The sequence below is a fragment of the Manihot esculenta genome, chromosome 8 (genome assembly GCF_001659605.2).
Source record: "Manihot esculenta cultivar AM560-2 chromosome 8, M.esculenta_v8, whole genome shotgun sequence".
Lineage (NCBI taxonomy): Eukaryota > Viridiplantae > Streptophyta > Magnoliopsida > Malpighiales > Euphorbiaceae > Manihot > Manihot esculenta.
The window spans coordinates 35,102,365-35,128,943 of NC_035168.2; the positions used below are offsets into that span (position 1 = coordinate 35,102,365).

The 26,579-nt window shown below is 31.7% G+C and overlaps 5 protein-coding genes across 10 annotated transcripts; 3 read left to right on the forward strand and 2 right to left on the reverse strand.

Annotated features, from left to right (window-relative positions):
- Positions 1-7,390: 7,390 nt before the first annotated feature.
- LOC110620627 lies at positions 7,391-10,359 on the forward strand. 2 transcript variants are annotated; one of them, XM_021764428.2, is made up of 6 exons: positions 7,391-7,825; positions 8,382-8,603; positions 8,689-8,862; positions 8,961-9,067; positions 9,153-9,457; positions 9,549-10,359. In XM_021764428.2, exons 1-6 carry the CDS (start codon positions 7,619-7,621, stop codon positions 10,169-10,171), a joined length of 1,638 nt encoding a protein of 545 aa, XP_021620120.1. In that variant the 5' UTR covers positions 7,391-7,618; the 3' UTR covers positions 10,172-10,359. The 2 variants fall into 2 exon arrangements, with proteins under 2 accessions (XP_021620120.1, XP_043815357.1); XM_043959422.1 differs by having other exon boundaries at positions 9,570-10,359.
- A 1,408-nt stretch (positions 10,360-11,767) lies between these two features.
- LOC110621765 lies at positions 11,768-13,909 on the reverse strand. Of its 4 annotated transcripts, none has more exons than XM_021766055.2 (4): positions 13,763-13,909; positions 13,492-13,647; positions 13,067-13,182; positions 11,768-12,529 (listed from the first exon to the last, which is right to left on the reverse strand). In XM_021766055.2, the coding sequence occupies exons 2-4, from the start codon at positions 13,606-13,608 to the stop codon at positions 12,145-12,147; spliced, it is 618 nt and encodes a 205-aa protein (XP_021621747.1). In that variant the 5' UTR covers positions 13,609-13,647; positions 13,763-13,909; the 3' UTR covers positions 11,768-12,144. The 4 variants fall into 4 exon arrangements, with proteins under 4 accessions (XP_021621747.1, XP_021621748.1, XP_043815358.1 ...); XM_021766056.1 differs by having other exon boundaries at positions 13,741-13,874; XM_043959423.1 differs by having other exon boundaries at positions 13,734-13,864.
- Positions 13,910-15,316: 1,407 nt separating this feature from the next.
- On the reverse strand, positions 15,317-18,511 carry LOC110619940 (peptide chain release factor PrfB2, chloroplastic). Its single transcript, XM_021763461.2, has 7 exons — positions 17,796-18,511; positions 17,344-17,556; positions 16,859-16,960; positions 16,530-16,667; positions 16,023-16,327; positions 15,783-15,936; positions 15,317-15,689 (listed from the first exon to the last, which is right to left on the reverse strand). The coding sequence occupies exons 1-7, from the start codon at positions 18,369-18,371 to the stop codon at positions 15,555-15,557; spliced, it is 1,623 nt and encodes a 540-aa protein (XP_021619153.1). The 5' UTR covers positions 18,372-18,511; the 3' UTR covers positions 15,317-15,554.
- A 127-nt stretch (positions 18,512-18,638) lies between these two features.
- LOC110619939 (pyrophosphate-energized vacuolar membrane proton pump) lies at positions 18,639-26,046 on the forward strand. 2 transcript variants are annotated; one of them, XM_043958859.1, is made up of 10 exons: positions 18,639-18,862; positions 20,247-20,631; positions 20,773-22,763; positions 22,944-23,518; positions 23,622-24,001; positions 24,080-24,166; positions 24,268-24,598; positions 25,015-25,425; positions 25,498-25,557; positions 25,641-26,046. In XM_043958859.1, the coding sequence occupies exons 3-10, from the start codon at positions 22,541-22,543 to the stop codon at positions 25,845-25,847; spliced, it is 2,274 nt and encodes a 757-aa protein (XP_043814794.1). In that variant the 5' UTR covers positions 18,639-18,862; positions 20,247-20,631; positions 20,773-22,540; the 3' UTR covers positions 25,848-26,046. The 2 variants fall into 2 exon arrangements, with proteins under 2 accessions (XP_043814794.1, XP_021619152.1); XM_021763460.2 differs by lacking the exon at positions 18,639-18,862 and having other exon boundaries at positions 19,061-20,631; positions 20,826-22,763.
- On the forward strand, positions 19,270-20,167 carry LOC110621563 (RNA pseudouridine synthase 1). Its single transcript, XM_043958860.1, is given in 7 exon segments — positions 19,270-19,477; positions 19,480-19,559; positions 19,561-19,618; positions 19,621-19,705; positions 19,707-19,773; positions 19,775-19,837; positions 19,839-20,167. Coding segments are annotated over 7 exon segments (636 nt in total). The 3' UTR covers positions 19,914-20,167.
- Positions 26,047-26,579: the final 533 nt, after the last annotated feature.

Below are 26,579 nucleotides of genomic sequence, written 5' to 3' on the forward strand. Positions count from 1 at the left end.
ACCTTTGGGATGTGACTAATGGGAAACAAGACCACTTTCTATCTTCACAACTACTGTGTTACTGTTATGCCTCATCTCCCTAGCTTCTATTTTGCACCAACAATGCCATTATTGATAAAAAAAAGAAAGAAAAAAAAAGCTTAGCTATTTTGAGACTCACTGTGTGTGTTCAAGAAAATAATGTTCCATGAATATGACATTTTCCATTTTGATTTGCTATTGATTCTTTGAATCCTCTTTGTAAAGTGAACACCTCTTCCTTCCTACTAATTATTACTGCTAATCACTTGCATCAAGACTTTTGCTTAAAACATGATGACTTCTGTGGACTCTCATCATGACTTCAAAAAAAAAAAAAAAAAAAAAAAAAACTAACCAAGATATTGAAATTCAGGTACTGTAATTAGTAGATTATTAAAGAGCAAAGAGATTTGGTAAGATTCTGAACTTGGGTCAAGCCAAGATCAAAGTAAGCAGATAATTTAAGCATGAATTAAATAGTAGAGATCCAAGAAAAGATAATGCATGCACCTTCATGATTAGAAGAAAGATTATCAGAAAAAAACCCATAAACAAACTTTGAAAGACCCCACAAAGATTTAATCAGTAGAATATTAATTTTGTTTATAAAATGGGAAGAAGAAAAGAAACCCATGTGATTTACAATGCAAAAAAACTAGATACCCAACCACTAGCACAATCCAAAATGTGAGTGACCTCATCATCTGGAGAAAATTGGATAAGGCTTGAGAGAGAAAGATTGGTGGGGGCCATGTTTCATCATACTTCCACCAAGAAAATAGGGATAGAGAGGAGGGGAGGAATTGTAAAGGCCAATCTTCAAGAGACTTGCTTTCTAAAATGAAGCCATCCCTATCATGGTGAGGTTGTGATCCTTCTCATGAAAGTGTATATGATTAGGTCATCAGAAATTATAATAATAAAGTTAAAGAAAAGTAGAGATTTTCACATTTTTAATTTCAATAGCAATGCGTAATCTTCGTCATATAATTTACCCAATAGATTTGAGTATAGTAAGTACCTAACTAACATTATTCAAACTTTTATATACTAGCATGGAGTGTAAATGAATCAAATCGTTAATGAGCTATTTGAGGTTCGATTCGATAAAAATTTGATCGAATTCGACTCAATTTTTAAATGAGCTAAATTTAAATTTAATTTTTAGACTCATTTGGTAAACAAGCTAAACTTAAACTCCATAATATTCGGTATGTTAAGACTCGTGAGTTCAGCTCGTTTTTTAATTCACGAGCAGACTCGCGAATAGGTTTACAAACCGTCTCGTTAAATAAGTTAAAATTATTATCATAAGAGAAATAAATTCAAACTCTGTATATACTTTCATGAGCCAAACTTAAATTTTTTAAAATTTAGCTCTATATAATTTAATTACACTCTTAAATTTGCATATATTTGCATCATTAAAATTTAAAAGCTCATCTTTATAAATTTATGAGTTAATTTATAAATATACTTATTTAATTAAAATTATTTTAATTTTAAATTTATTGATTTTAAACTAAAACTTGTTATACCTATAAATAAATTAAATTACTGGTTAAACTTAACTATTCGATATTAAATTTGATAAAATCTCGATTTGGCTAAACTCATTTATTAAAGGAGCCAAACTTAAACTTGTTAATACACGACTCGAATTCGAAATAAATAAAATTTGAATTCAACTCGAACTCGACAAAATTTTAATAAACTAAACTTGAAATCTTTAAAACTCGATTCAGTTCAATTCGTTCACATTTCTATTTACCTGCAGCGAACCCATTTTAAAATATTATTATTAATTTCAGAAAAAAAACTTAAAGAGATTTCCGCCGCCCACAAATATCCAACTTAAAACTCAAAATATTAAATAAAAATAATACAAAATAAACATTTATGCATGTAATGATCATTACATTATTTAAATTATAATTAATTATATTATATTATATAATTATCAACGCATTACATAAATTTTTGTAGTAATTAATGTAATCACAATTACATTATATCTTCACCATAGCCTTAGAATTTCAATTTGAGATATGTATGGAGCATTCTATTCTATCATTGAGAAAGAATACATGCACAATAATGCGGTGTCGTTTTCAAAATAAAGTAAATTCCATAACTGGAGAAGCATTAAGCATTTCAATTGTAATTCTAATTCTTTAAAAAGCTAACCAAACTAATTGCTCAAAAAAATCAATGCTATATGCAAAGTCTTTGGACATTAATCAACCCATGAATTTTAATTTTAATTTTAATTTTAACTGCACAATTATATTTTAATATTTTTATCAATCAAATACTTTAATTTTATATTTCATTTATTATATTTATGATATCATATTTATCACCCTTTATTTTTATTTTTTTATTTTTTATTTTAATTAGACTTTAGATGATGATTCCATTGGCAATAATCAACCAAAAATTTCATTGAAATCAGGTAATTATACCCACAAAGCAAAGTCAGCTATGATATCTAGGGACTAGGAGTGAGTATTCGGTCGGTTCGGTTTAAAACCGAATTCAATTGAATAAATCAAAAATTAAAATTTTAGTGTTTATGAAAATCGAAGCGAACCGATTTTAGTAAGAAACCGAATCAAATCGATCTGATTCGATTCGGTTCGGTTTGATTGGTTTCGATTTTTAATCATTTTTTTATTTTTTACACTTTATTTTTAATATTTTAAAATTTAATTAAAATATTTAAATTTTAATATAATTTAATTTCTCTATATTATTGAAAAAATATATTATTATCACTAATCGGTTCGGTTCGATTTTTTCAATTTTTTTTTATCAAAACTGAACCGAACCAAAATAACCGAAATTTTTGAAATTAAAAACCGAACCGAATCAAAATATATAAAAAACTGAACTAAATTTTCAAATTGATTCGGTTCGATCAATTTTTTTAGTTTGAACCGAATACTGCGCACCCCTACTAAAGACAACAAGCTAGCATGATTTACTTAAATTCAATCTTTCTCATATTCAATTAAAATATAATTTTATTATACTTATTTTTTAAATTAATTAACTGTTGATAAAGCAATTAAACATTTGGCAAACTATTTTTTTAAAAAATATTTAACATAAGTCTCGGTTTAATTTATAAAAAATATTTTTTCCACAGTTCTCTAATAGTTTAAACATTAAAAATTGATTAATAGAAATATTTTTTAATTATAAAAAATACTTTCATGTATAAATTATTTATAACAAATAAATAAAGCTTCAATTTACAAAACTGAAAATGAATCTAATAATCATTAAAATAACTACTATATTAAATTATAAAAATTGATTAATAAAAATTATTTTTAATTTTTTTAATAAAAATATTTATATTAATGATATTTTTATAATTATCTATATTTTCATTAAAACTTAATATAAAAAACCAGTTCAGTATAAGAAATCATATTAACAAGTAAAATTTTCAAAATAGAGTTGTTTCACTTATTTATATTTTTATTATTTATCTTAAATAGAATGTGGAAAGTTTAATTATGAGACAAAAAAGTTATATTTATTTTTAAATTTAAATATTACTTTAATTAAGACTTTTTTTATTAATTTAAGAGTTTTTTATATTAAAATGGATTTTTTTAAATATTATTTTAATTAAGATTTTTTTTATTAATTTAAAAGTTTTTTATGTTAAAATGGATTTTTTATTAAAAAATTAAATAAAATATAAATAGAAAATAAATTGTAAAAATGTTGTTAATATAATATTTTTTTTTAAAAAATAAGCGTACAATGGTAAAAAAATTGCAAAGTTTGTAATTTTATAAACATTATCTAAAAACTAATTAAAATAGATATAAAAAATGCATAATTATTTAATCTATCGAATCAGTTGGGTTGAATATTTAGTTGAATTTAAAATCGAATAAAATAAATTAAAAATTAAAATTTTAATATTTATAAAAATTAAATTAAATTAATTTTAAATAAAAATAAATCAAATCAATCAGTCTTATTCAATTTAATTGGATTAATTAAATTAATTAAAATCTAAAGTATGCAAAACATTGATAATGCTTAGGTCATTAAGTTTTTACGTGTTGAATAATCATTACTCAATCTTCTATTTTTATTCATATTCAAGAAAAAATTCTTCTAATATTATTTAATTTCTCTCCCTTTTTCAAAGAATTTAATTTCAAAAGGATTGCAATTATATTTAGCATAAAATAATATAAATTTCTTCAAATTTCACTAATATTATAAATAATTAATTAACTTAAAATATATTTTTATAAAAATATTTATATTCTATAATATTATGATTTATTAGCAAAAAAATCAATTTTATGAGTTTTTATATTTATAATCTAAATTTTTAATTTTTAATTTTAAATAAAAATTTCAATTTTTAAATTTTATAATTATAGTAACTTTTAAATTAATTTTGAACATATTTTAATTAGCTCACGTAATGAGTATCATTATTTTTATCATATAAATAATTTGATTAATTTGAATTAAATTTTAATTAAGACTTTAAACTTTTAATTACTTAAAATTCTCAATTAAAATATTTATTTAATTATAAAAGAATTAAATATTTTAATTATATAATTTAAAATTTTCATATAATTAAGAATTTAAAATATTAATTAAAATTTAATTTTAATTAATTAAATTACTTATATAATAAAAATAATAACATCGTATAAATTAATTTAAATTTAATTAAATTAATTTAAAATTTTACTATAATTACTATAAATTAAAACTTGTAACTTTTTTTATTCAAAATTAAAATTTTAGACCATAAATATAAAAATTCATAAAATTAGAATTCTTTTGCCAATAACCTAATATTATATATAAAATTAACGAATTTAAATAGCATTTAGTAATATTTCACTAATTTTAATTAGATACTACATAGATTTCATTAGTGCATATGTGATAATACGTATGATTTAAATAATTTTTAATTAAATAATAAATTTAAATATAAAAATTATTAATTAAATTTAATTATAATAATTTCACCAGATAATATATAGATTAGTTTCTAATTTCAACCTTTTAGTTTTTCTTACTATAATTTTTTTTAGTATTTTAAGATTTTGTATAGGAATATTTAATTCATTTGATTTAAAATTGAATCGAATTAAATAAATTGAAAATTAAAATTTAGTATTTATAAAAATTAAATCGAATCAATATTGAATAGAAATTAAATTGTATTGAATCAGTAAAATTTAATTCGATTTAATTGATTAAATTTTTTAATAGATTTTTGTTTCATTTTATTTTTAATATTTTAAATTTAATTATTACATTAGAAAAACATAAAATTTATATATATGTTATTTGTAGAGATCAGAAATGTTAATCTTCCTCAAATGTGAATGTTTCTCTCATTGTACTTGTTGCCAAATAACGAGTTCAATTAAAAATTTTCCCTCTATTATGGAATAATTTATATACCCTCACTAATCACGTGTTAAAAATTAGTTATTTTTTTAAAGGCGGCTGTAGCCTTGAATCACCGGCTAATCTGGACATGGCAATGCTTAGAATCAAACCAAAAATCAAATCGATTAAATTTAAAATCGAATCACTTAATTGAATTTAATTTTTGAATGGAATCGAGATATTCAATTAAGAGGGTTAATTACAATTTTCTTAGGGTGAATTAAATTAAAATCAAATCGAAACCGATGGATTCTAAATTGATAATCCAGTTTAATTTTAATTTAATTTTTTATTTTTAAAATAAATTATTTTATAAAATTATACTATTTAAAAATTATAAATAAATAAATTAAATTATCAAATAATTAAATTTAAATTTATTTTTAACTTGTAAAAATATTATTTATATTTAAATATAATATTATTTTATATTTTTATATTATGTAAATAATGTATTTTGTATCATTTACTTATTTAATAAAATATATATTCAATAATATTTAAAGATATATTTATTTCTTTATATTTTATTTAAATTTTTCACTTTAATTTTTTTAAATCGAAATTGAATTCAATGTTTGTAATTTAAATTTAATTAAAATTAAAATTAAATTATTAAAAAATTAAAATCATTTCCACTATTTTTAAATCAAATCGGTTTTAATTCAATTTAAAAAACAAATCAAACCCCAAATTTAAACCGAAACATGCCCGGAACCGGCCATGGCCACGTCTAGTCCAATCCATCTAAGACATGTTTCTGGTTACTACCTTCTTAATTTTTTTTTCCAATTTTAATGAACATTTAAAATTTTTGGTGTGAATTTTTTTAATTGTTTTTTCTATTAAATTTGTATCAGGATTAATTTCAGAAAAGAGTGAAATGATTTGAAAAGAAATAGCCTACGTGGATTACTATTAAATAATTCTATTTAGTCCATTGCTAACTTCATTTGAAGCAAATTATTAAAAAAATCAATATATTTTGCTAAAATTAATTATTTAGTTTATATTTTTAAATTTTATTAAAATGTTTTTATATTTTATAAAATCAATTTATTTATAATTTTATAAATAAATATTTAATTTATTTAATTTTTTTAACAAATTATTTATATTATTTAGTTTTTATAATTTTAATCATATTATTTAGTCTCTAATTAAATATTAAATAATTAATTTTATTGAAATACAGAAGTACACAATCATTTATAAAAATATTATGGGATGATTTTTCTCCCCAAATAAGATGAGTATGGAAATTTTTTATTTAGATTAAGTTTATTATAAATTTAATATATATAGTATTATCTTATGATGATAATAAAAATCGTGAGAGTACGAGTGCTGATGACGTGGCTGCAGGATCAACCAAGATGCGTATTGTGCATGGAACACCAAATGGCGGCTGCCTCATAACGGAAGGCTGCTTGCAAATTACACTCTGCCACGTGGATGCCAACTCTTCCTAGTCTACGCGCTTTGTCAGATTTCTGATTGCATTGCATCTTTGGAGAGTTAAGCTGCATCTGATTTACGATAAAAAAAAAAAAACAGCTGTATCTTATATAAAATTGTTTATTTTATTTTTTATACATATTAAAAAAATTTTTTATTAATTTTTCAATTATTTTCATTATAAAAGTATTAAATTTTATTAAATTTAACAAATATTAAGAAGTTGGGTTGAATTTGAACACAAACTAAACTGTTAACAGGGAAAGGCAAAACCTGATAAATTAATATATATCTCCACTTTCATTTTATTTCTTCATAAAATTAAAAATGAAAAAGATGACCTAATAAAGATAAAACACACGTGGGCACAGGATTCTGATGTCATCAGACTTCTTCATTAACACCTATAAATTCATCATTGGATTCATGATTCATTCCCTGTTCATAACAATTACTGCCTCTCTCTCTCTCTCTCTCTCTCTAATTTTTATTTTTAAAATTAACTTTTATTTTTCTCTTGAAATTTTCTTCTCTCTATTTTCTGTTATGCTCTGTTTCCCCTGTTTTTCGCCTCCTATTCTCAAGGGTCAACTAAACATATATGCATATACCAGAGTGTATATTTCTGTTATAGAATCAATTAAAGAGAAATCTTCAAGTGGATTTTAGTTAAAGCAGAATCATGGCTCGAGAACTAGCCGGGTCTAGTCGGAGCTTGCTGTGGAGCAGTGATGATTGGAATGGTAATGGCGGATATCAGAACCCATTACATGGGTTTGTTAATCACGAAAATGATCAGCTCCAAGGTGATGATTATGTCTACTTGCTTCGCTGCACTGAAGCTGCTAATAACAAGATTAAGGAAACCCCAAAAGAAAACATTAAACAGGTTTACTGATTTCTCTGTTTCTTGGTTGTTCAACTTGGATTTTTCTTTTCTTTGGCTTTTTCATCTATAACAAGAAAAGAAAAAAAAAGTTGACGTTTTTGGGATGTTTTTATTTTTTTGTATATTTGCAGATTTCGTATTTTTATTTGCATGGGTGACCATGACATTTGATATTAGTTCACTTTCTTTTTTGTTTTCTTGTGCTTTATATTTTCTCGTTAATCTTTCGTTTCTCGTTCAAGAACAAGAAGTAGAATTTTAAGCGTGAGTTTATGCAGAAATGGATATGAATATAGATTTTTTTTTTTAGTCTGAAGCACAGAACATTCATCCATTTTTCTTATCAGTTGCTTGCTTTTCTTTTTCATGGTGGGATGTTTTTATCCAACTTTATCGACTCTCCCTATTCTTCCTTTTTTTTTTTTTTTTCTTTTTTCCCTTTGATTTTGACTCGTGGGTCGTGGCTTCCACTGTTCAACTGTTCTCTTTTATCATTTGAAATTCCTTCTTGCATAGATTCCACTTCATTAACTGATCATCATCTTCTCCTTCACAGATCAAGGTGGCTGATACCCTCTTGAGTTTACGCCCATTTGGTTTAAAACTCAACCTCACCCCCCATTTCTTAGATAAACTGGAGGAGGATCTCAACGGTTATAGAAGTGCAGCAAAGGCTCACCATCATCCGAAGGTTGATGATTTTAGTTCCCAGCCAATTTCTGAGAAGTTGAAGGCATCTAACTTCTCAGCTTTGTTACTTAGAATTGGCAACTGGGAGGTAATTCTTGTAAATTAAATCAAACCAGTATGGAGGCTAAGTGTATTTTTAATATGATTATCTAAGATTGAATAAATTTTTGCAGAGAAGATCCAGGAATGAAGGTGAGCTTGTAGCTAAATGTTATTATGCTAAGAGGAAGTTAGTGTGGGAATTCTTGGAAAGGGGTTTGAAAAGCAAGATTGAAATTCAATGGAATGATATAATAGCCATGAGAGCTAATATTCAGGAGAATCAGCCTGGAATTCTTGAACTTGAGGTTCTTTTCTTTTATTTTGCCTAACATTTAAGTTGAATGTAGAAGTGATGTCTAGAATAAGTTCTAAATGTTTCTGCTTACATTGTAATTTCTTGCAGTTGAACCAACCTCCTACCTTTCACGAGGAAACTGATCCACAGCCAAGAAAACACACTATTTGGCGACCCACATCAGATTTCACTGGAGGCCAAGCTTCTATTTACAGGTTAACTCAATCAAACAAAGTAGTTTCATCATCTGTTTCCATTATTGCATCTAATGTATTGAATCTCCTGGTGAATTTATTTCAGGAGGCATTATGTTATATTTCCTTCCGGATCTCTTGACAAACACTATGAGAAACTTATACAATGTGACAGCAAGTTGTATGAATTATGCCAGAAACCTTTCCCAAGTCGAAAATCTCCTTACTTTGAGACAAAGGATTGTAGTTTTACAAATTTTTCTTTGGATTACCATCCGAATAGCCGAGATATCAACCTTGGTTCGCAATTCAATTTTGACATTCCACCTCCTTTGGTGACTACCCAACAAGTTCAATCTTACCAGCAAGCACCTCTGCCATCTTTTAAGGAAACGCCTTCACCCATATCAGGTAATTTGATAATTTTGCCAAGCCATTTCATGTCTTGTTTTCAATGCTTCAGTTTTATTACACACTAACTCTTCTTTCTGTGATAACACAGTTATGGATTTTTTGCATCCAGATGAGCATATTAGCAACAATGTAATTGAGAATCCAAGAATATCAATATGGGGACAAGGGATAAACAACAATTTAGCACCTGCAGATGCTTTTGCTCCTAGTACTGCTTCATTCATCCAAGTGAATCCAGTTGTTCCTTACCAAGATTACAACAACCCATTAAGTTACAATCAAGGAGGTGATCCTTACGTTGTGCATAAAATGTTAAATAATCTTGCAGACCATTTGTTTACTGATAGCAAGGTAGAAGGTTATGACGAGAAGTATTACATGGCAAGAGTGGAATCATTGAATGCTTTGGTCAATCTCTCCCAAGAAGAGAAGCCTGCAAGTGAACATATTTCACAGCATACATTCTATGGACGAGAAACAAGTTCTGCTGATGACATGGTTTTGGATACCAGTGAGCAAGCAATTGGATTTGGCGTTAAACAAGTCCATCAACAGCTTGTTTCTTGCTTGTCTTCTCATATCTGTCCTAACAATCCAACAATGCATCAACTTTGGAGCAACACGTCCTATCCTTCTGTGAATCCTGACCTAGGGTTGCAAAATGTTGACCTTGTCAATAACCTTAATCAATTCAAAAATTGGACTCTCTGATATGGGATTTTAGATGGTAGATGTAACATGCACAAATTAGCATCTTCTCATGTCCATATAGGTTTTTTGTTTCCTTTCTTCTTCCTTAAATTAACCCCTTTCCCCAATTTAGTCAATTAGATCGATCTTCTAATCAATGCAAATGTCAAGAGTAGGAAATTTATGAATCAAATGAAAATTTTCAATTATTTTGGAATTACTACAAAATAATTACTACCAGCTTGAGCGTCATGTAACCCCTCTTTACTCTCTCAAAGAGAATATATTAATAGGTGGGTAGTATTATCAATCTAACATAATACTTTTGTCAGAAGTGAAGATTTTAAAAATAATGAAATCAAATTATTAATTCATGAAGGTTGATCTCATTGAACTTTAATAAGACTTTCTAACATTCTCATGCGTGATTATCAATAAACGCGCAAAAAGAAATAGCTAACTTAAATATAAAGAATCTTCAACGATATGAAAATCACTCAACCAACATTCTAGTAGCCGTCATTTGGCATTAAGGATTGCTTGATTCCCACACCAGTGGAGGATATGTCCTAAGCATGGTTGCTAAACGCAACTCACAAGCTGCCATTGTAAGGCACCTCATAAACCTTGATCAATCTCCCAGTTCAGAGGTAAGAACGCAGTCGTCAACTTTCCCTACAAGATATGTTTTTCCTAGGTTTCATACTGTCTTCAGTAGGTTTGAAGGAAACATGTGGACTTTCCAGAAGCCAACCAGAGATTCACTTTTTAGCAGAAAGGAGGGTTCATAGAATAATCAATTATGCTAATGAACAAGTCTGGAGAATTATCATAATGTCCCTAAGCTTCGACGTTATTTATTAGTTTTGTTCTTGCATTTACCATTGTCCATCTCTCTTCCCTGAAAATTAAATTCAAGCTATCTTCACATTTAAATTCCTGCACCTTCCTTGAAAGTGTCAAGTATCAATTGATTAACGAAAACAACAAATGCTCATCTCCCATTAATATAAGCCAACTGAATGAAATGGGTGATCGAGAGAGAAAATCCCAGCAACAGCAAGGGAGCTGGAGTGATTGTGAATGCCAGTGTGAGAAAGTCACGGCCTTTAAGAAACCCATTTGTTTTTTATTGTATGTAGGACATGAGCCCATAGTTTAGTGGAGAATGGTCACAGGGAAAAGATTTATGAGTGCCTGGGGAAAAAAAAGAATGAAAGAAAAGAAAAGAATGGATGAAGAATGGAGAAAAAGGCAGGAATATAGAGTATCTGTGGCAAACAACAGGTTGATATTGTACAAGCCCACAACGGTGAATTGCAGCCTGCCAGTCATACAGCTACAAGAACTCATAACACTAACGATTTATTACTGCAAAACTCTAGTCAGATCTCCATATATTTAGCATGCAAGGCAACTTGAATAAGGTACAGAGCTTCAGAAAAAACAAAGCGAATGCTCCGCAGTCAGGACAGAGGCAGTAAGTAAGAAAAGGAAGCATTATATATAACCGTTAAGCACCTTGGAGCTCGCCCAATGTCATTGCAAATTATGCTTAGTAGAACTCAAGTTTACCATGGTATGAACTACAAACAGATGTAAATATAAACACATTAATTTTTACATAAAAAATAAACTTGAGATTTCCCATGCCAAGCTCTATGTCAGAAAAACATACAGTAACAGATCAAACTTTTACAGATCACCACAGCTAAAGGACTTATGCCTGTTCAAGCAATAGACATACTACAACGAGGAAAATATGCGCATGTCAAGTGTAAACACAAAGGTCATGCGACTAAAAGCTTCAAAAAGGTCATGCAACTAAAAACTTCAAATATTTGCAGTTACATGCACTTCCAGGAAGTACTAATGATGTCAGGTTAATTCTAGAAGGAAAAGAGTGTTATCTGATGACAAATGAAATGTTGGAAGATAACTGAATGACATGTTGCTTCGGCAATTCATTGATGGTTTCAGACAAGGGCTCTAGTCTATGAGGTTTGTAGAGGGGATTTACTAGAATTTTCTTGTTGACAAGGAGGGTCACTGGGTTTTCCTGAAATTTCATTTGCTGTCTGGCTTGCAACTTCATTACCCCCTCCTTCGATGTTCATTACACTGTAACTCCTTTTCTTTGAATTTGAGTTCGGCTTTTCCTTCTTCCCTTCACTTTCATCTCCTTTTCCCTCTCCACCCTTTATCTCTTTTTCTTTACTTGACTGGGTTTCGGCAGTTTGAGGTGGAAACAATGGAGGTTCCCGGCCACTTAATCTACAAAACACTTTTTCAACTGTTTCACTTATTTCTTTTCCCAGTCCATTGTTGTCTAGGATCAACTCCCATACAGATCTAGAGGCCTTCTCAAGTACTGGTGTTCTGCAAGACAAATAAGATCATAAGAAAATTGACAAAACTGGTCAAGGTGTGAATAATGACATGCTAAATGATCCTCTACATAAGGCATAACACTCAACGCCTTCCATCTGACCACTTTTTGGGGAAAATGAACCGAAGATATTGGCAAGCGACAAACCATAGAGATAATCCTTACTTTTTCCAAGGATAAATAACTGGAGACACGAGTGAAGGACAATAATCGACAATGCAGCTTAAGCATGTAAAAGAAATAAAGGACCTTCAATGTAGATTACGTGTCCATGAGAGTGTTGCTTATTTCCCCACGTTTGTCGTGTAGCTTAAAATTATATTTGATATTTTTGGAATATAAATTACAGTTGCTGCACTTATTTATGAATAGATTCTCCAAGTTTCTCATAACAACATTGCACCGTTTACATATCATCCATTCCCATTATACTGGTAACAAATAGATGGAAAAACATAACAGGCAAGCAGTTGATTAAAATCCCTAGCACAGAGAATAACAAGTTTGAACAAAAAAGGAACACCTACTCGAGTTCTTGTCGAAGTGCATCAAATAATTCTCTTTTGGTCTGCTTCTCAGCCCCAGGTGTATTTAAAACCTTGCTCTGTTCAGCCATTTTAATAGTGGTATTCTTTAGCTCTTCCTACAACAGAAATAAATTTAGCCATCGTTTCCATGTACACCATACTCATGCTTCAACCTCCCTAAAGCAAAAGTAAAAACGAAAACAAAATACTAATTTGTTTCTTTACACAAACATATTTAATCAATCCACACATTTAGAACCCAGAGCTCAAAGGTTTCATTGGTAAATCAAAAGGCACAAGAAGGAGTATTTTAAGGAGGGGAAACACACACACACACACAAAATTCAACTTTCCATGGAAACAAACAGACCACAAAAAAAAAATGAGAAAAATAAGAAGAGCAACAGCGACAGAGAGAGAAATACATTAGCTTTGAGCTGATTGATGATCTTCAATCTGAGAGCGTCAATAGTGCCATCATTCATGAGTGATTCTAATACATCTTCTGGGGTTATAATTGAAGAAGATGACGATGATTCCATTCTTTCAAAACTCCTCCTTTGTTGTCAAATTTATTTCACCTGCAAAAAGGAACGATTTTTAGAGCTCAAAATAAGCAAAAATATACAGCCTCGATGGGAGGAGAAGAGCAGAGAGCTAAGACAACATTAAACCCAGAATCAAAAGTTGATCAACCATGCAAGGCGAAATTTCGCGCAATTCAGCAAAGGTCGTCTGTGTTTGTCAATTCGATTCAAACTTGGCGAATTGCGACCTATTTCAATCGCAAATTCCTCCCTCCTTTGATTTGAGATTTATCTCTGTTTTATTGTTATAAAATGAATATAATTTCTACGACACCGTTTCAATGGCGGAGACAACCATTCGGCTAGCCTGTCTTAAGCCCAAGTCCATGACTTCATTTTTTTTTTAAAAAAAAATATTATATTACAATGATATAACCTAGTATCACATATTAATACTCACATCTAGATTTCCACGTATGATTTCTCTCCGAATTGATATTTATAATTTGACAAAAACCATTACACGTTCAATTTAACTTAAATACACTCATAGAATATTGATTAATCTCTTTAAACTCCATTTATTTATAAAAAATAATTTATATTTTAAAAATTATTTTTTAACAAAATAATTTATTTTTTAATTTTTAATTTTAATTTAAAATTTTATTAATATATAAAAATCTTAATAAAGTTTTGAAAGTATGAAATTTTTTTAGAGCCATGAAGCTTCGTTATAAAAAATATATTAAATTATATTTAAAATTTTAAAAAAATTTATTAATTAATTTTTTTATTAATTTTAATTATTAAATATCATAAAAAATTTAAACTACTTTACCAATTGATAACTTTTTTTATAAAATTAAAAAAATTAATTAATAAATACATTTTATCTACAACCCATTAAATGTATTGACAAAACCTTCACGACTAGGATTCGATTCATTCTCTATTTTAATAAATTGAAATTTCATTTAAAATCGAATCGCAATTAAATAAATTAAAAATTAAAATTTTAGTATTTATAAATTAAATTAATTTTAATTAGAAATCAAATCGAATCGAACCGATTCAATTCAGTTTGATTTAATAATTTGAATTTTAATAAATTTTTTATTTTTTATATTTTATTTTTAATATTTTAAAATTTAATTGAAATATTTTAACATTAATATAATTTATTTTTTTATATTATTAAAAATTTTATTATTATTAATGGATTCGATTTAATTTTTAAAATTTTTTTTAATTAAAATTGAACCGAACTAAAATAATCAAAATTTTTAAAATTAAAAATCAAACCAAACTGAAATAAAAAAAAATAAAATCAAATTTTTTTTAAAATTAATTTGAAAATTTAATCAATTTTTTAATTAATTTCAATTTGATCAATTTTTTCTGATTTGAATGAAATATTACTCACCTTAAAAAAAATTAATAAATTCTTTTACCATATAAATTAAATAATAAAATACTTTTTATTAATAAATTCTTTTTACCACATAAATTAAATATTAAAATATTTAATAATTAAAATTATAAAAAAATTAATTAATAAATTTTTTAAAATTTTATACATTTTAATATTTTATTCAAAATAAAAAATTAACTAATAAATTTTTCATGAGACTAAATAATAGCAATTGAACCCATTTTTCTTTTTTAATTAAATCTGAGTTTCACAATTCCATGAACCTGTAATTCTGGGTATTCAGAAAAATTAGCCAGGAAATTGACATGTTATTCAGGTAAAAAACGTTAATCAATTAATGGCACAGCTTCAACTAGCCATGACATAAATTAATATACAGCAAAAAGCCAATAGAACTACTCTTTAGGGGCAAAATATTCACCCTTCTTTCCACTAAATGGGCAAAATTTGTATTCAACCCCTGAATATTGTCGAGTGGGTATTGCAGCTTTGATCACCATCCAGCTGCTGAAATTCAGAACAAGGCTTAATGGTAGACTTCCTCTTTATCCAAAGATGCTGATAAGTAGCTCAAGATGAAGCCATCTATAGCTCCCTCGAGCACGGAGTCAGGGTCAGAGACCTCATAATTGGTCCGAAGATCTTTAACCATACGATAAGGCTGCACCAAAAAGGAAATGTAATTAAAAATTTGGTGAGTCTAGATAGTTGATAGTTTTTAAGGAAATCAATGGCAGTTGCAGTGTTGCCATACATGGAGCACGTAAGTTCGAATCTGGTTTCCCCAACTTATTTCGGTGAGTGATTGCGTATGCTGTGCATTCATCTGAGCCTGGCGAGCCATCTCAAGCTGATCCAACCGAGATTGGAGCACTGCCATTGCTGAAGCCTTATTCATATGCTGTGATCTGTGAATTAAGGGAAGGATATGGAATTTAAAAAGGTAATGGTAACTCCCACTTCTATGATTAACACCAACAAAGATGTTTCTTACCTTTCGTTTTGACATGTGGCAGTGATTCCTGTTGGGATATGAACTATTCTAACAGCACTCTCTGTTGTGTTAACATGCTGGCCACCAGCCCCTCCAGCACGAAATCGCTCAATGCGGAGATCAGATTCATTAATTTGTACATGAGTGGATCCGTCGCCCAGGATTGGAATTACAGCAACAGCAGCAAATGAAGTATGCCGGCGCTTTCCACTGTCGAAAGGGGAGATACGTACCAACCGGTGCACACCTACTTCTGCTTTGGCATAACCAAATGCATACTCGCCATCTACCTTGATTGTTGCTCGCTGGAAAGAAAACCTATTTCAGGCTAGAAACCTAATGGATGTTTTTACATATAGATAGAGAGGCATTTCACAACTGGCCATGCAACATTGCAGCAAACAAATAGCAGGTGATTCCCTTCGATAGAAAAAAATGCAAATAATAGAAAAAGTATATATGATCATGCATTTTTAAAAATTGGAGAAGGATAGAAGAAAACTGAACCTTGATTCCGGCAATCTCACCAGGCATTTCATCCACCACAGTTACTTTATAACCCTTTCGTTGAGCCCACAACTTATACATTTGCATGACCATTTTCGCCCAGTCCATGCTCTCAGTACCCCCAGCTCCAGCTTGGACCTATCTTATGCATCAAGATACTAAGATTTAGATCAGTGAAACCCCATCATACATCTAGTCAAAAGAAAGACAAGTTCACTACTAACCACACCAAACAATAAATATTCTTTACATATTTGGCAGGAGATTGAAAAGACCCAAAGAACTGTAAAGCACGAAATGTAAGGGCAAAACAACAGTGTAAAATTAACCTCTATATAACAAGGGCAAGAGTCATGCTCGCCACCCAACAAAGCTTCAAGCTCTTTCTGTTTAGAATTTCTTCTCATCCGAAGTAAAGTATTCAAGGACTCCTGCAGTAAAAAGTAGGGCATTTTACAAAATAAATTCTGGCATAGAAGAACTGAGTATAAGTGCAGCGCAAGAAAAATGTCAAATACATGTTATTAGTACTTCACTTTGTCTCACTTCAATCTTAGTTTATCATTTTTTAGTCTGTTTTAACTCAGTGATCTATTTCTAATGCCCAATTAGTTGTTACTTAGGCTCAGCAGGACTCATAACTATTGCATTTTATAAATCACAACAATTGGCCATTGGCTCCATAGTACAGGCCACATTGTGTTTAAGAGAGTCAAAAGGCAAACATCACTCAGCAATCTGCATTGTACAAGATACCAGACATCAACGATGAAACAGAATGAATACATGCCTAGAATAAGAAGTGAGAGCCCACCGATTCCAACTCAGTGTCATCCTCTTCACGAGCCAGCTTTATCATGTCAATATGCTCAAGCAATTCTCGCTCAAATGCAATCACTTCTTTCATTTTAGCCATCAGTGAACCATGCTCCCGGCTTATCTTCCCAGCATGTACAGGATCTCCCCAAAGGTCAGGCTTGTTCAGCTCTGCTGATAACAGATCCAACCTAACCATTAATTTCTTCCACTGATACCACAGACAACAAAATAACAATTCACATTATCAAACTAAAATAAATCACATACAGCAAAGATACTAAAAATCCGAAAATTTTCTAATTCTAAATTTATACATGACAGACTAAAAAATTCAAACTTTATTCAGAGTAAATTAGCAAAATAAAACAACAGATCGAGCTCAAATACATAAGGCCATTCAACTTCAATAAAACTAAAGAGAAGTAGCATCTAGATCATAGGCTACACCTGCAAACGCCTCTTGACCACTTGAATGGATTGAGAAATAGCAGCAGCATGACTCTTCCAATCGCTCTCACTCTCGTCAAGAATTGTCCAATTACTGGCAACAATTCTATCAACAGTCAATCCATCAGAGGTTGACAATTCGACTGCTGTTTCTGTACTAAACATGCAAAAGCGCTTTGAATGGAGCTGATCCTTATTAGAATCATATGGAAGTATAACTCTCGAAAGCAGAGCGGAAGCAGACCCCGAATTATCTCTTTGCAAAATACCGATCCCTGAAGCCGAAGCCCTGCATCTTTCACTCGAACGTGAAGAAAGGTAACGCTTTGATCCCCTAAATTGGGACCGAGGTGGTCTTTCTATAGTTTTAAGCAAAAATGAAGAGAACCCAGAAAGCAGAAACTTGTAATTTTGATCTAAAGATGGAAAATCACGAAGTCCTGACGAGGGTGGAGACTTAACTTGGAGTTCTGACAGAGATGAGAACAAGGAGGAAATAAGTTGCCTACCGGTGCAAGACTTCTGGGACAGGAGCAAGGATCTATTGAATGATCTTTTGAGTATCAAAGATGACATTTTTCCTATTCCTTTCTAATCTAACAACCGTGATTTTTCAATGGGGATTGAGCTTCTGGGGTTTAGCAGGGAACCAGGATTCAGGGTTTATTAGAATTTGGAACGGAAAAGCGAAAGCAGATTGCCGCGCTCATACGACACCGTTTTTTCCGGCTTTGTAGCCCAATAGTCACGGGTAAGACCCAAATGCCCTTCCCAGCAACGGTCAGTCCCTTGTTCTCGCCCCAAAAGGCCGAAAGCCCATAATAATCTTCTCTCGCTGCTCTCTTCCCCACCAGTTTCCACTTCTCAAAGCAGATAGCGCTAAGCAGGGCCATGGCTCGTTCCCTCTTCAAGATCAAGCCTTTTTGCTTTGTCAACAAGCGGTTTTATATGTGAAGATCAGTGGGTCATTGCTGTCAACGAAACTCGAGGGATTGACTGTGAGGCTGTGTTGGGATGGGTACCTCGTTTTCTTTCTGACCCGGCCAAGTCTACTGATCTCAGCGAAGGTATGCCTCATTCTCTTTAGAAACAAATGGAAACATTATAAAATGGCAAATGATGTAAAATGTTGGAAATAGAGGTAGTGTTTGCTGCCTCTGATATCATGTTAAGCTAATTCAATTACTTGAGATTTTGTGAAATGTGCTTTCCGTTAAAGGTTTATTACGAGAACAGCAATTTTATGGCCAGAATAGAATATGTTCTACTAATTTTGCTAATCTTCCTGATAAGTAGTTACGTATTTCCTGGTGAGTTATATTTAAACCTCTGTCTGAATCCAATCAACGGCAAACTATTAAATATTAGCATAGATAAATTATTTTGTGTTTGAGAATGGAGGTTTCTGTTATGTGTGCAAGGATCTTCTGCAGGTGAGAGATAAATATTGTGTTTCAAGAGTAATTCACATAGAATGCATTTCTCTTCATATTCTTGGAGCCACTCCTGGCCAGGTCTGTCAGATGAGTCGCCATGTAATTGCTATAGCCAGATTCTTCAACTGATAACTGTGTATTTCTTTTTGTTGGTGGATATTAAACCGAGGTTTAACACTTCAGGGACCAAGGGCACTCTGCCAGAACTTCATCTTCCTAACCGACTTTATCGAGATACAAGTAGAGTACAGTGATGACCAAGTCACGCATAGTGGCTTCTAAGCTTGTAAAGGCTTTTACTGAACACAAGGTTAAGAAAACTTACATTTGCGCTCAGTGTTGGTTCAGCTCCAAAATGGGGAACGATCACCATAAGCTCTGGTCATGATTGTCAAATTTTGGAGCCTGGAGTGTATATGCTGCACGAGATGTGTGTCGGACACTACCAGGTGGGTCCATTGTAAAAGGCATGGAAGTTCTATGAACTATTACCTATTAATGGACAAGGGAGACTCAAAGAGTTAGCTGAAAATCTGAGAAAATAGTAGTTGAAGAGAAGTTGTGAAATATGCTGATATAAAGAAAGATGAGATTTTGGTAAGAGCATTTCAGCCCATTTCCTATGAGTGGAAGAACACATCAAATCCAGTTACTATCTAGGATATTTTTTTTTTCCCTTTAAGAGGGGATCTAAATTATGGGGGTGCAGCAAATGGAAGGAGAGAATATCCGATGACCATGAACTGCATGCTGAGAGCTTGTCTTTTGAACATCCATTTCCTGGTCTCCAGTCATGTTCTATGCGCCTCTATCTTCATGGGCCAAAGAGGTCTTGCAAACTTTATGACATTAAATAGGCATTCTGGAAGTTGTGACTTTGGAAGGGCTAGCTAAAAATATTGTAACATGATATACTGCTGATGTTTTTCTGTGGAATAGTGAATGCTTGATTTTACTGTCACCACCAATTACAATTTTCAGCCGTACAGCTCACAGTATCATTTCTTTTACTCAGTAACCAAGTCAGCAGACAATCAAGTTGCAGCTAACCATGACAGATACATTTGAAAGCTGATTTCATTTGAGAAACAAGCAGTAAGAAGTGAAGCACAAATGACTGGAACAAGGATGTTGCTAATAAACTTTGTCAGAGATCTGAGTCTCTTGCTATAGTACGCTTGCAATCAAAGGTGATATGTAGGTACTTGGCTTAATGGTCTAAGCTACAGTAGTAAAGTTCTACATGTGGTTATCAATGAAACTACATGAATTGAGTATCCTATATCAAATTGCATGATATAATCATCAACATTATCAAGTTGAAAGAAAATATTTCTGCTTTTCTTACTAAATGGCAGAGCAGTTGAGAAGCTGCCTGAGTTGTTCCACTGAAAATTCAGGTGATGACTTCAGCTGAGATTCCTTTACACAAATCATTTTGATTTCACTTTGAAAACAATACATCGAGTTATTCTTTCTTCATTTGTTTCCATAAAAAATATCCAATCCACTGCACTAATATTAAATGTTGTTTGCGTTAGGTTCCTTGAATATTTACTATATTCATGAACATTGATGACTAATGGATATCTAGGGAGGAGTAAGGTCAGGCCCTAACGAAGAAGGCAAGTCTAAAGCCCACCAAACCTTTCTTGAAGTGAGTCGGTTCAGATTGTGTGTCCCAGCCCAGTCGAGAAAGCAAGCCGGATAGACCTCACATGCGGGTCGCTCCGAAGGAAGCCCAGCTCGGTGATGTGATCCGAGGAAGGAGAGCAGACCCAGTTGCTTCGCAGCCCTGTCCGCATGTGTGCGAGAGGAATTAAATGGCCGTTTGGTGTGAAGAGGAGTTTTGACACATCCGTATGTACAGACCTGAAAGTGATAGTGACAGAGACGGATAGCTCTGTAGCAGAGAGACGGTTAGACGTCACTGGCGTACAAAAGGAAAAGGGATAAAAGGGGAGAACGTCTTTCTCTCCGCCTAAGCTCACATAACCACTGAAAATCCTATTTTCTGGATCTCAAAACATTAAACATCAAACATTCAAACATTCAACCTCCGAAACGAAAATCAAATAATCAAATATAGACATAAACCAATTAATCAAATATAGGCAGAAGAGTTATTAATCTGTGATGGAAAGGATTTGACCATGTAATAATATAACAGCTAAAGATAGCTGAATCACAACTTGATAGCTAAGTAAAGAAACAAACCACCCATAAAACTTAGTAGCTAAGTCTATGCTAGTAAATAAATGAATTTTGAATTTTCCAGTTTTTTTTTTAAATAATAATAGGAGACCAGCATTTTATTTTTTAAACATTATGTTTATATATATGTAAGAATAATTATTTTCTTTTACCCACCAGAATATTAAAATTCAATCTTGTTTGTGTTATAATATAAACAATGGAAGGAAAGTAACTGTAATAATAAACGAGTAATCGCAGCTGCATTTCGTTGATATTAGCAGCCGCTAAGACGCGTTTATACAACGAAAGGTTTTTCACGAAATCAAGAATATATTACGTATGCGCACAAATTAATTTTAATAAAGATTTCTTTAGCCAAAAAATAAAAAGAAATGAAATTATTATTGTTATGTTAGAAATATACACGATTAAAACCAGTTTTGTTATTTTTATATTTCACAATGACCAAGACCAACAAATTTTACACGTAATGCAAGAATCTAGCCATCTTGAACCAATTTTTATTTAATTAACCTCTTCAACTTTGCTTTGGCTGTTGAATTATTCTTATTAACCCTATTCAGACGGAGGGAAAAAAAAAATAAAAAAGCATTTGATAATTTCTTTCTAACAAACAATAATAATTAATAAAATAAAATAACATAAACTAAAAGTCATGCATTCAGTAATTAATGTTTCTTCGATCTTGGTATTCTCCGATAAACTTAACTCTTAAGACAAGTACTTTTCATACTCAACATTGATCGAGCAAGCAATAGTTTAAATTCTTACCTACAAAGAGACAAAGCTGGATCGAAGACAAGGAAATTTGTGATATCTTAGAGGGAGACAGTAACATAACTCAAAACTGCTATCCTAACCTGCTGGTTTACGAATACAAGGACCTGAAAAAGATCTTCTTTTGCACCCAGCTCTAATCAAACCAACCAGTTGTTCTTGCAGATTCCAAGAGCCATGCAGGGCCTCTAAAGATATCTTTCTTGGATAATGCACTTTCTCAGTTGTAATTTTCATAGGCTGTACTAAGAACCCATCAGTGGCTTTTGGCTATATTTGCTGCAACACTGTTCAAGAAACCAAGTGAATTGTGAAATGGGTATGTTGAGTGAAGGGCATACACAGATTTTGATACTTGTAGCTTCCCTGGTTGGCATTGGGTTTGCTTTGCTTCAATGGTTTTTGGTTTCAAAAGTGAGAGTCTCTGGTGAGTCTGGTAATATTTATAATGATATATTGATTGGAGAGGAAGAAGAAGGTGTTGATAAGCATGATGTTTCTCTCAAGTGTGCTGAAATCCAAAATGCTATTTCTGTTGGTGAGCTCTCTCTCTCTCTCTTTCTCTATCCTTCTCTGTCTGTGTGCTTCTTTGTTTTTTTTGCAAATTTAGATAACTGTGTTGTGGCTCATTGTCAGTTGTTTTTTATATTATACAGCAATTTGAATGACTATTGCAAAGTTGTAATTAAATTTGTAATTTACAATTTCATTTCTGCAGGGGCAACGTCTTTCCTGTTTACTGAGTACAGGTATCTTTGTATCTTCATGGGTGTTTTTGGGGTCATCATCTTTCTCTTTCTTGGTTCAGTTAAGGGCTTTAGCACCAAAAGTGAACCATGCACATACAACAAGGGGAATCTTTGTAAACCAGCTTTAGCCAATGCTTTCTTTAGCACCATTGCTTTTTTGCTTGGTGCTCTCACTTCTGTCCTCTCAGGTTTTCTAGGAATGAAGATTGCAACTTATGCCAATGCTAGGACAACTCTACAAGCAAGGAAGAGTGTTGGAAAAGCCTTCATCACAGCTTTTCGGTCCGGTGCAGTAATAGGTTTCCTTCTCTCTGCCAATGGGCTTTTGGTGCTCTTTGTATCCATCAATTTGTTCAAACTCTACTATGGAGATGATTGGGAAGGACTCTATGAGTCCATTACTGGTTATGGTCTTGGAGGCTCCTCAATGGCACTCTTTGGAAGAGTTGGAGGAGGTATCTACACAAAAGCAGCTGATGTTGGTGCTGATCTTGTTGGTAAAGTTGAAAGAAATATCCCTGAAGATGATCCAAGAAATCCAGCTGTAATTTCCTTGGAACCCCTTTCTCTTATTAGCTTTTTTAAGTTCTGCATTGTTCATGATCTTCTTATGGCAGTTGTGGTTATAGTCTATGGTGCTTGTGCAGGTTATTGCTGATAATGTGGGTGACAATGTAGGAGACATTGCTGGCATGGGTTCAGATCTATTTGGATCTTATGCTGAATCATCTTGTGCAGCACTTTTCGTCGCATCAATTTCACAGTTCGGTGTCAACCATGACTATACAGCCATGTCTTATCCATTGATTATAAGTTCAATGGGGATAATAGTTTGTCTGATAACTACACTTTTTGGTACTGACATGTTTGAGATTAAGAATGTAAGTGAAATTGAACCGTCATTGAAGAAACAACTACTTATCTCAACCATTCTGATGACGGTTGGGATTGCCATGGTCAGCTTCTTAGCCTTACCATCAGAATTCACTCTCTTTGATTTCGGGACAGACAAGCTTGTAAAGAACTGGTATGTTAATGTTACCCACTCAAGCCCTGCCTCTTTTTAAAAGATTACATCATGTTGAATGAATTAATATCGCTGCAGGCAGCTTTTCTTTTGTGTTTCCATTGGCTTGTGGGCTGGACTTGTTATTGGGTATACGACCGAGTACTATACTAGCAATGCTTACAGGTGACTTTCTTATCAGAACATGATTGTAATATCTGAAAGAAGTACTGGGTTAATTTTTTTCATCCTTCCATGAATGGCCTAACTGGTTTCAAATTATGCAGTCCAGTGCAGGATGTAGCAGATTCTTGCAGGACTGGTGCTGCAACAAATGTGATATTTGGATTAGCTCTAGGATACAAATCTGTCATAATTCCTATTTTTGCAATTGCAATTGCTATCTATGTTAGCTTTAGCATGGCTGCCATGTATGGCATTGCCATGGCTGCTTTGGGAATGCTTAGTACAATTTCGACTGGTCTAGCAATTGATGCTTATGGACCCATAAGTGACAATGCTGGAGGTATTGCTGAAATGGCTGGAATGAGTCATAAGATACGTGAAAGAACAGATGCTTTAGATGCTGCTGGAAACACCACGGCCGCAATTGGCAAGGTAACACTTCCACTCATCTGTTATGTCTCACCGTCTAGCAATTTTGTTCTTGTACAACATTGAAGTACTGATGTCCAAATTTATATTGTCCCATATTGAGCTTGTGAGGCTTCCATGAATTACTGCAACAAATTAAGCCCTTTGTGGCAAAATTTTAGTGCCAAAAGAAAAAATTGTCACTAAAATTTTAGTCCAAATTTGTTTTTTTTCTGTTTGCAAAACCATTATTTCGCCAATAAGTATGAAAAATTGCCACTAAAACTTTTAGCATGCAGTTTTTGTAGTGATTTAATGGTGAATTTTATACATCAGTGACGGTTCTTATCCCTATAAAAGGACTAATTTCTTGTAGTAAATCTTCATGGTCTTAAATCATTTGGAGGAAAAGTATAACATCCTTTTCCTCCATGTTCCAGGGTTTTGCTATTGGATCAGCTGCTCTGGTTTCCCTTGCTCTATTTGGTGCCTTTATCAGCAGAGCAGGCATCAAAACTGTTGATGTTGCTAACCCCAAGGTCTTCATTGGGCTGATCGTCGGCGCAATGCTTCCATACTGGTTCTCTGCCATGACAATGAAAAGTGTGGGAAGTGCAGCACTAAAAATGGTCGAAGAAGTCCGTCGACAATTCAATACTATTCCAGGACTTATGGAAGGTAGAACTAAACCAGACTATGCCAACTGTGTGAAAATCTCAACTGATGCCTCACTCAGGGAGATGATCCCACCTGGTGCTTTAGTTACACTTACACCACTTGTCGCTGGAACCTTATTCGGAGTCGAAACTCTTGCTGGTGTTCTTGCTGGTTCACTGGTTTCTGGTGTCCAGGTCTGCTCTCATCATCCATTTCCCCCCAGCAAAACTCTGCTAATCTAGCACTAACATTGTTTCCAATATCAGGTGGCCATCTCAGCTTCAAACACTGGAGGTGCATGGGACAACGCCAAGAAATACATTGAGGTAAATCTTTTTCTTTGTCAGTCAATGAATTTAACTAGTTCCCAGCTTCTTATATTGTGAATTTGAACTGTAATGTGGCGTAGGCCGGTGCTTCTGAGCATGCTAGATCACTGGGGCCAAAGGGTTCAGACGCTCACAAAGCTGCTGTGATTGGTGACACAGTTGGGGACCCTCTTAAGGACACTTCTGGTCCTTCACTTAATATCCTGATCAAGCTTATGGCAGTGGAATCATTGGTGTTTGCTCCATTCTTTGCTGCTCATGGAGGCCTGTTGTTCAAATTGCTTTGAATCTGAATCTTAAACATTGAACAAATCTGTTAGCCAAGGTCAAAGAAAAAATATTTGCTAGTGAAGCATTATCAGGTGATGGAGCTCTTACTGCGGGAGTTTGGACTTTTGATATGTAAATGGAAAGCTTATGATAAGGCTTTGCTTCTGCTACCTTTGCCAATTTTACCATCAATAAAATTACCACTTATTTTAATACTAATTACTTAAATAAACAAAAAAAATATATACAACTACAACTATATATTATATAATTTTCCATTGTTGAAGGGATTAGAGCAATTTAACCCACTTTTAAATTCAAAATCAAACCGATTAATCAGATTACATAACTACTTTATCTACCTAAACCTCTAAACATTCAAATCTTATTTGGTTGATGGTTAGTTAACAAACGGATTTTAAGATTTAAAAAATTTAATATATTCAGTTTGTTTAGTTATCATTTTATTTAATTTTTTAAAAATTTTAAAAAATTATTTATAAGGAAAGTAATTACATATTAAATAAATAGATAAATAATTTAAAATTCAAATCATTAATCAGATTACATAATTACTTCGCATACCTAAATTTCTAAACATTCAAATGTTGCATCCTTATTAGGTGGATAGTTGGTTAACAAAGGAATTTTAAATTTAAAAGAGAATATATTCGATTTGTTCCGTTAGTAATTTACATATTTTTCTCAATAATTAATATAAAATTTAATATTTTGAGCTCTTATCTCAT